General features: G+C 44.2%; 1 protein-coding gene across 1 annotated transcript in view; it reads left to right on the top strand.

Moving 5' to 3' along the window:
* The window catches only part of LOC108309135 (ankyrin repeat domain-containing protein 30A-like), a 13,088-nt gene extending 11,901 nt beyond the window's left edge, over positions 1–1,187 (top strand). Inside the window, exon 7 of the mRNA XM_017535316.2 lies at positions 445–1,187. Coding sequence (XP_017390805.2) covers positions 445–1,187 — 743 coding nt within the window. The remainder of the gene's footprint in view (positions 1–444) is intronic.
* The last annotated feature ends 8,918 nt before the right edge of the window (positions 1,188–10,105 follow it).

Here is a 10,105-nt window from a genome sequence, read left to right as displayed (position 1 = left end):
AACAACAAATGGGTAGAATCCAGCCAGTAGCTCACTCGTATAATTCTAGCACTTTGGTAGGTCAAGGTGGACAGATTGCTTGTGCTCAGGAGTTTGAGACCAGCCTGACTAACATGGTGAAACCCCATCCGTACTACATACAAAAAATTCGCCAGGCATGGTGGTGCATGCCTGTAATCCCAGCTGCTTGGGAGTCTGAGGTAGGAGAATCATTTGAACCCAGGAGATGGAGGTTGCAAGTGATGTGAGATGGCACCACTACACTCTAGCCTGGGTGACAGAGCAAGACTCCGTCTCAAAAAATTTTTAAAAATCTAAAAAAAAAGGAGAAAAGTAAAGTTTGGTAGTATTTAAGGAAAGCGTACAAAATGAGTTTTCCGTGTAAGGAATCAGAAGGATGATATTTAGCAGAAGGAAAATGTAACCTGATTGTGTGTTTGGCAGAAGGAACACCTGACAAGGCTGCACCCTTGGCAGAGAAAACGCCTGATGAGGCTACACCTGTGATGGAGAGAAGGCCTGAGGAGGCTGAACGTTTGGTGGAGGGAAGGCCTCATGAGACTGAATGCTCGGCTGAAAGAATGCCTGAGGAGGCTGCACCCTTGGTGGAAGTTATGCCTGAGGAGGCTGCACCCTTGGTGAAAATGCCTGACAAGGCTTCACCCATGGTGGAAAGAACGTCTGAGGAGGCTGAAAGCTTGGGGGAGGAAACCACTGATGAGGCTGCAGGACTGATGGAAAGAAAGCCTGAGGAGGCTGCACCCTTGGTGGAAAAAGTGCCTGAGGAGGCTGCACCCTTGGTGGAAGTAATGCCTAAGGAGGCTGCACCCTTGGTGGAAGTAATGCCTGAGGAGGCTGCACCCTTGGTGGAAGTAATGCCTGAGGAGGCTGCACCCTTGGTGGAAGTAATGCCTGAGGAGGCTGCACCCTTGGTGAAAATGCCTGACAAGGCTGCACCCATGGTGGAAAGAACGTCTGAGGAGGCTGAAAGCTTGGGGGAGGAAACCACTGATGAGGCTGCAGGACTGACGGAAAGAAAGCCTGAGGAGGCTGCACCCTTGGTGGAAAAAGTGCCTGAGGAGCCTGAATGCTGGGAAGGAAGAAGGCCTGATGAGTCTGAAAGCATGGAGGGAAGAACGCTTGAGGAGGCTGAAAGCCAGGCGGAGGGATCGCCTGACTGTGACTAGCTTAGCCTAATCATTTCTCTTTATGGAGATGGGATGGGGGTAACCGGGGTAATGGAATAATAAATGTCTAAATAAACTTCTGTTTCTGCAGCAAGAAAGAATAAATAATGGCTGTGCATAGGAAGCCAGCAATGTTTTCTGCAAACATTCATTGGAAAAGTTTGATCAGAGGAGTCACAAGATTGGATTTGAGTATCAGGGCATTCTGGTCATGATATAAAGCAGAGATTAGTAAACTTTTTCTGTAAAGGGCCAGATAGGAGCTATGTTAGGCCATGTGGTCTCTATCACAGCTATTCCACTCTGTTATTGTAGTGTGATGAAAGTAGTCAAAATATTGTGGGAACTCAAGCCAAGGAGGGCAAGGAGACCAAGGAGACGCAAGAGAATTTATTGGTGTACTGACTGATGATGGCGAGGCTAATGCCTGTAATGGCCGTCAGCGCTGAACAAACAGAACGTATTGCATTTATACAATCTGAGGTGGGAAAATAAGGCAGAAAACATGTTTAGGAAAAAGACAGTTAATTAAATTTTGCAATCTTGGGAAAACATGAATTATCTTCGTGTTTATCTTGACCTTATAACCTTGCAGCTGAGGTAGAAGGTTGTATAGTTGAGGAAGATGCCCAAGGAGACCAGAGAAACAGGAATTGCACAAGTATGTGTGGGCCATGGCATAAAGACATCCTCTGGTGTTCTTATGTAAGTAGGTAGTGGGCAGTGCTAGGTCTACTTGATCTCTACTTTCTCTAAATACAGGTTTTATGACTAGCCTGGAATGGGGGCTGTGAGATAAGTTTGCAGCTGCAGTTAGTTGGGCTAAGCTGGGAGGGGTTAATTATTTTTGCTTACTATGATTTTTTTGTTAGTAACCTAGTTCTAATGTTAACTATTACTTATTCTACTTTAACTCTGTCTTTGATTTCGTTTTGCTCCTCATTCCCCTCTTAAAAGCTTTCTTTAAAGGGATTTCATTCCTACAAGGCTTTTCTCTCTTTTCTCTTTTTGAGACTTTACAATTCACATGATGCCAGGATGGAGGGGTCAGTCTGTCATTAAAGTGTTACTATTCATTTTCCTGATTGCAAAACTAGCTCACCAGTGTACCTTCTCCTGTTGTCATCTGTTTTGGACATACTGATAGTGAGAGTAGGAAAATTCCTTTGACTCCTGTTGGCCTCTCTGCACTGTGCCTGTCTTAGGTTGTCCCTCGCTCTGGGGACTGTTATCCATTATTGATAACCAGCCCTCCAACTGGGGCCTTACAGGGCATGCGGTATCATAGGGCATCATTGTTGGAGGCTTTTGCTTAGCCTGGAAGACAAGACTGGAGCCAGGTTACTCTTTAGCAAGCTGCTTCATTAGGCTATGACACCTGATGGTTATACTTCCTGATTTGGCCCAGAAGCTCTTTATCTGCACATCTGTACTTCATGTGATTCAGGGAGCGAACAAGAGAAGGACTCTCAGAGGAGTCCTACATTGGTACTACAGTTGTCTGCCTTTTTACTGTGTGGGTTCTCTTCCTGTGAGGAAAAAGGCTGATATTTAGTTAAAACCACTATTTTGGTGGTAGTGTGCCTAGCCACTACTGCCTCTATGGTTGATTGTACACTTCTAAATAGAAGAGGAAAGAGGCAAGGGAGTTTTACGCATCCACCTAATATGAGAATTACACTCCCTATAAGAGTCTTGAAGCCACAAAAGAATGAAAACCATCCACTAAAAAGAGAATTTGGAGACTATCCTTTCCAAGTTTGGACTGGGACATGGACCATTTTCTGAATTCTGGGTGATTCATCTCCATTATTGCTTGTCCATTGTCATCAAATTCTAAACAACAATTGGTTAGATTAAATTTTCCACAAACTCCTCCTCTGAGGTCAGGAGATAGTCTAGTGCTAGCTTATTCTGATATATTGCATTTCTCATCTGTGGGGCTTGTATGGGTAGCAAATCTAAAGCTCTTATGTTTCATTGGTTGTAATGTATAGAACTGCCTGTAACCTAATGATGTGATTATCACACAGATGGGAGTGTGATATCCCCATATCCCATCTTGTAACCAATAAGCTGGACCATAATAATTATTCTTTCTGGGGGTCAGTCAGTGTCTTTCTAGTCTCCTATTTGTACATCTTTCTTTATGTCTATTGCTTGCTTGCTTGCTCTTATTCTGGACTCATGGTATACAGAGTACCCTAATGTTTTCCCTTGCCCCATTGGAAGCAAAAAGAATGATGGTTTGATGATGCCTAACACACAAGCCCTCATCCATTTTTCTGGCAACTGCCTGTATGCCTGCAGGCCACAAATCCAATAGCAGCCTCAGGGTACCCGCCAAGCATTTGGAGCTTCTAGTTGGTACCAAGAATGGTTTAAGGAAGGAAATCTGGAAAATGGGTTAAAACGAGGTGGCTCAGATCTCCTCTCACCTGATCTGTTCTCTCTCCATCGTTAGGTCTTTCCTGTAGTTTCATTGTAATATTCCTGTCCTAGGCATGCTAGTTCACCTACTGGATTAGTATAGGTGGCTCCCCAGCAGGCAATACAGTATCTTCCTCTAATAGAAGTCTTTAGAAGCCAAGCACTGGAGCCTGTGGATGATAACTCTCGAGTATCTAGGGCATGAAGGGTTAAAGTGTAATTGTCTTGGATAGCAATACTTTGCTTCCCAAGGCCACTGGGTCTCCATGTTAGTTACTCCACATACGTAACATGAGGTGACTCCTAGATTTCCTGCTATACTTTCAGCTAACTGAGCAAATAGATTCCTAGCGGTGGAAGGTGACTCAGGAGTTTCTTGGTTAAAATGTTCATTGAATGACTTAAAGACTTGAAACTGCTGTTGGGATCAATGAGCTTGGGTATTTTGACAATATATAAAAAAAAAACCACAGTGTCTTCATTTGCCCATTTGAGATATACAAGGCCTATCTTTCTTTTCTCAGCATTTTCTTCATCTACCTTAGTTAAATTATTATATCCTACTGGGTCCAAGACAGTGAATTCTATAAGACTGCAGATTTTCCCTTTATCTCCTATTTCACAGTCATCATAGTCATACCAGTTTATGGCATCACTGATCCAAATCGGGATTTGAGTAAACACAGCCTGCTTCATTTGAGGATTACACCTTGTGCATACAGTTAGGACTTCTCTAGTGGGGGTGTTATAACAAGTTGGAGCTACAACTATTATTTTTAAAAAGTGTTTTTATTACCTGACATGCATCTAAGTATAAGAACACACTTCCTTGATGAGAAGGGGATACCCAAGTCAGGTTGTAAAGGGTTCCTTCTGCTGACTTTTCATGGGGCTCAAACAAAGTCTCAGGAAAAAGTTTGGGATCACAGCACATGTAAGGCTGACCATCACCTGAATCACAAATTGAATAGGTAGCTTGACTATAATGCAAGTTCCTGGGGAAGCTCCTGTATACTCATAATGTGTTCGGTATAGTAGGGTCTTAACTTGTGCATTCCCTATCCATGTAGTGTGGGTGCACGTAGGACACCCATTCTTGACTTCCCCCCTTACTAAATTTGCCATAAGAGCTAACATGGGCAAAATGAAAGGCATACATTTTATACTAAGACTGGACACGAAATGTTTTTTCCTGGGAGCAAAATTTGGCAGCAATGATGACATAGCAATGGGATAGTCAATATTACTAAAATAACAACAAGGCTTAAGCTTTCATTCCACATACACTTGTCCGGTGACGATTCCTCAAGCTTCAGCCATGCATTGACAAGTCAGCTTCTGGTGGTGTGACTAGAGCAGGGCTTAATGATTCCTCAGGGTCAACTGCATCTGAGACCGAACCGGGCTGGTCCTGGTCCTTGTCAATAATGCATCTCAAAGTTAGCGTGGAGGTATGCTCTGGATCTGGCTGACTGGTCCACTTGTCTTGGGCTGCTGGCTTTAACTGGCTGTGATGAATCCGGAAAACAACTTCAGCAACTTTACCAGCAGTGGGGGTGGAAATAAAGAGGCCATTCCATGTAAGGCCCAGTGTGATTGGGTTCTACTTTTTAACCCAGACAGAGTCTCCTGGTTTAAATGAACGGATTGGAGTTGTTAAACTTATGGGTATTATTTCCTGTACCCAGTTTTGTACTTGCTCCATGGCTATACTTAAGGCCTGTTTGTCTCCTTAATGTTATTTCTCCTATTTCCTTAAGATCTCCTTTTACCTGAATTATAAGTTGGTGGGGGGTCTTCCAAACAAAAGTTCATAAGATGAATATCCAGTCTGTTTGGTTGGGGTGCATTTCACTCTGAGGACCATGGGCAAGACTTGATCCCACCATAAGTATGTTTCCTGACAGAACTTCTTTAGCAATTGTTTTAGTGTCTGGTTTATTTGCTCTACTTCCCCAGAACCCTGGGGATGGTAGGCAGTATGTAATTTCTAATTTATTTTTAACAGCCGAGAGAGATCTTTAACAATCTCAGCTACAAATACTGGTCTATTGTTGGATCCTAGAGTCAGAGGCAGCCCAAACCTGGGGATAATATCCTTTAATAAGGCTCTGGTCACTTCTCTGGCCTTTTCAGTTTGAGTGGGGAATGCCTTAACCCACCCGGAGTAAGTATCAGACAGATAATTACATATACCAACAGCGTTCTGCTCGAGGCAATTTGGTAACATCTACAAGCAGGTTTTCACATAAGGTTGTTCCTACTCTGGGTTCCTGGGTATTGAAGCGGCCCTACCACAGATTGTTTTGGGCACAAGTTAAGCAGTTTTCACTAACAGCACAGGTGATGGCAGTGAGGTGCAGCACGTAAAAATGGTGGTCTATTACGGCTTCTAAAGCTGTCTTCCACATATGTGTTCCCTCATGGAACTGCTTCACAAACTTAAGGGCCATTATGTCGGGAATGGCCAGCCTCCCAGCTGAGAATTGCCACCACCCACTTTTGGAATAATTCCCAGCCTCTTGAGTGAACAGGGCCTTTTCACTAGGGGTGTAACTAGGCTTTCCCATAGGTAGAGGTTCTGGAAGAAGAGGCATCGCAAACTCCTTGCCCTCCAAAGATGGAGTTGCTATAGCCTCTCTGCTTTCCTATTCCCCCTAGACTCATAAGACCCATATGCCTAGTATCCTTTGCAGTGAAAAACAGCTACCTTTTCTGGTGCCCATACAGCATCTAAAAGCTGCAAGTTTCCTTCTTTTTGTGTTATTTCCTTTCCTCTACCTGTCAGGAGCCCTCTTTCTTTACATATGGCCCCCATGGGCATGCAGCATAGCAAAGGCATTTTTGGAGTCAGTATAGATATTGGCCACTTTTCCTTTTGCTAGTAACAGGGCTCTTGTTAGAGCTATTGATTCTGCCTTCTGGGCTGATGTCCAGGGGGCAAAGACTTTGCCTCTACCACTGAGCCATCGTTTGGCCCATAATCATATGTTCCCACTGCATACCCAGCCCAGTAGATTCCTCCTGAGATAAAACTGCTGCCATCTGCGAAGTAAACAACTTCTGAATCACTAAAAGGCAGGTCTCTTAGATTCCTTCGGCTCAAGAACACCTCATCTACTATATCTATACAATAATGTGAGAGGGTCCCACCTACAGGCAGCAGGGTATCTGGGTTTAAAGTATTCACTGTCTCAACAACTATGTAAGGGTCCTCACATAGGAGCCCTTGGTACCTACCTAGTCATCCTAAGGTTTGACAGCCGGTAATGTCCTCTCTGGTCTAGTAAGGTAATTACATTGCGGGTACCTGGATGAATAACTGCTGTCCTAACATCAGCTTGCCAGCCTCCTGAGCCAATAGGGCTGTGGCCACTACAGCTTTGAAACAAGGGGCCAGCCTAGTGCTACAGAGTCTAACTGCTTGGATAAATATTCCACAGGCTAAAGCCACAACCCCAGAATTTGTGTCAGGACTCCCATAGCCATTCCTTTTCTTTCATGTATGTATAAGAAGAAAGGCTTGGTTTGATCTGGTAGTCCTAAGGCTGGGAACTGAATTAAGGCTTTCCTAATTTTTGTGAAGGCCTTTTTAAAAATCTGTTTCCAAGAGGGGTTCCTTTTCTACCTTTTTTGTGGCTTCATAGATGGGCTTAGCAATGAGTGAGAAGTTTGTGACGTGACAAAACCTGCTGCCCCTAAAAACTCCCTGGTTTTGTTGGCGAGTGGTCAAGGTAGGAAGTGCACACACATCCTGCTTCCACTCACTACCACACTCTCTTTTTCCTTGACTTACCATGAACTCTAAATATTTGATCCTTTTTGAGCTTATATGAACTTTTTTCCAGGAGTCTTTATACCCTGCCTTCTACAGGAGGTGAAGGAGTTCTTTAGCATCCTTTAGGGAATCTACTAGAGTTGGGGCTGCAAACAAAACATCATCAATGTGCTGCAGGATAATGCTCTCATCGTTAGGTGGAATGGAAGCTTTGAGGTCTGTGGTTAGTACTTCTTCAAATGTTGTAGGACAATTCTGAAACCCGTGTGGGAATCTAGTCCAAGCGTACTGTGTTTCTCCCCATTGGAAAGCAGTACTGGGCTGGCTTATGGAAGACAGCCTAAGGCAAAAGAATGCATCCTTCAAGTCTAAGCAAGTAAACCAGACTGCACTAGCAGGTATTTGTCAAAGCAAGGGATATGGATTGGGCACCACTGGGTGGATTGTGACTGTAACTCTATTAACAGCATGGAGGTCTTGCACTGGCCCATATTCACCAGATGTTTTTTTCACTGGTAAAAGAGGTGTGTTCCATGGTGACTTATACTTTCTTAAAATCTCATATTCAATGAGCTGTTCTATCTACTTCTGAATGCCCTGGACTGCATCCATGAAAATAAGGTATTGGTAGACTCTCACTGGGATGGCTCCTGGCAATAACTCTACAAAGACCAGTGCTTGATTGACTGCCAGTCCTTATGGATTGTTTTCTGCCCAAACTCCAGGTATCCTAGAGTCAAAATCATACTTGCTGTCACAGCCTTGGGTCTATTTAGTGCCCAACCAGGGAGTGCCTCTGTATAATCTCAATTCCTCAGACTTTGGGTGAGAGAGCGTAAACACCGCTGTCTTAGATTGGCCTAGATTCAAAGTTTCATTCCCTGGTGGGCTAAAGATTTATGCCTGCTATTTTTGGAGTAAGTCTGTTCCTAAAAGAGGGATTGGCCAGTCAGATAGGTATAGATACTCATGCTGAATTTCCCAACCAGCAATTACACATCTTTTAGATTGGCAGAAAGGCCTTCTTTCTGACGCTCTGGTGGCCCCAATGATGGTAGCATAATTTTTGGTTGATGGCCATAATTTCTGGTTAATGGCCCAACTGGCTGAGTCACTACTAAGTGCTCAGGACCTGTATCTACCATAAAACTTTTTTGTTGGCGCCCTGTATCCATTTTGACCATGGGATCCTGGAGGCGAAGAGAAAGAAAGCCCGATCTGTCTCAGTATGCATAATTTTCAGCCTCAACCATGCCTATTAGGTCAGTCCTGGACTTCAGGACACTGGAATTATCATGCCATGGGCAAGGGAAGAACCTCTGGTTTGACTGTATCTTCTGAATTTGGTTTTCACCCTTATCCTTTTCTGGGCAATCATTTTTCCAATGACCTTCCTTTTTACAAATTACACATTGGTTCCTTCCTACTCTCAGTTGGCCTCCTGCTGCATTTTGGTCCTTCCCTTGGCCTTTGGCACAGCCTTGGCCTTACCGTCTTCCAAAGTAATTTTGCCTGTCAGCTAGGATGACCACTAGCACGTTTGCCTGAGCTGTTGGCACTATTTCATCTTTTTTTTTTAGTTTCTGTTTAGCCTCTCTCTCTTCCTTCTGATCATGGTTTATGAACACTCGACTAGCTACTGATATAAGTTCAGGGGCGTTCTTTCCATCAAACCCTTCAAGTTTTTGAAGCTTCCACCTGATGTCGCCCTGTGACTGACAAAGGCTGTATTTACCATTCTCTAATTTTCAGCTGCTTTGGGGTCAAAGGGAGTATAAAGTGTGTAAGCCTCACAGAGCCTCTCATAGTACTGGCTGGGACTTTCATCAGCTTTCTGTAGTGCCTCTCTGTATCTCTGTAATTGTTCTAAATGAGGGGGGATTTTTGGGTCCCAATTTGGGTCAATGTCAGGGAATTGGGCTTCTGCATATCAACACAGATCACTTTTGCCTTCAGACACATTGCTCTCCAACCAGCGAAGAGCTGCTTGTACTACTCTATATCTTTCTTCCGTACTGAGCAGAGTAACAAGCAGCTGCTGACAGTCTGCCCAAGTAGGGTTATGAGTTAGGAACATTGACCTCATTGTGTCGATTACTGCCTGGAGTTTTTCCTTATAGGAAGGAGTGTGATGTTTTCTATTTAAATGATCAGTTGTGGAGAAGAGCAAATAGGAGTAGACTCACTCCTCTGCTCTCACCTGGTACTGTTCATCAAGATGCATTTTGGCCTGAGTGACTCTAAGTGGCATCTGCAAAACTCGGATGTGGCCAAATCAGAGGTGCCCTGCTTCCTAGTCCTGCCTTTCCTCCGTGATTTTGGACAGTGGGAGTGAAGTTTCCTCTCTCTGAGGTGATGTTTGAGTCCTGCTGTTTTCTGAGTTTGTCTCCTCAAAGGACATCTGCCCCTCTTCTTGTCTGAGCCTCACTAGAGATGGATATATGGAGCATATTGAGGATGGGCTTCTAATTCCTCTGGAGGAGCCTGCAAAATTGGTTTCTCTTGGCTCCCTAAGAGTTTAATTTCTTTTTGGGGGGGCTTATGCATTACAGTTTCTCTGGCCTCCTTTGGGCCTCCTCGGGCAACCAGGGTTTTCGACCTTATTCACCACCCTAGAACAAGCCAGCCACACACTCGCCTCAGACAGCACAGTCCATGCTAAGGAAACTGTGTCTCCCCATGTCACTACCTGCATTGGTTATTTCCAGAG

This window comes from Cebus imitator, unplaced genomic scaffold (assembly GCF_001604975.1).
Source record: "Cebus imitator isolate Cc_AM_T3 unplaced genomic scaffold, Cebus_imitator-1.0 Scaffold92, whole genome shotgun sequence".
Taxonomy (NCBI): domain Eukaryota; kingdom Metazoa; phylum Chordata; class Mammalia; order Primates; family Cebidae; genus Cebus; species Cebus imitator.
Note: the sequence above shows the minus strand (reverse complement) of the source record. Positions and strands in the feature narration are given on the sequence as shown.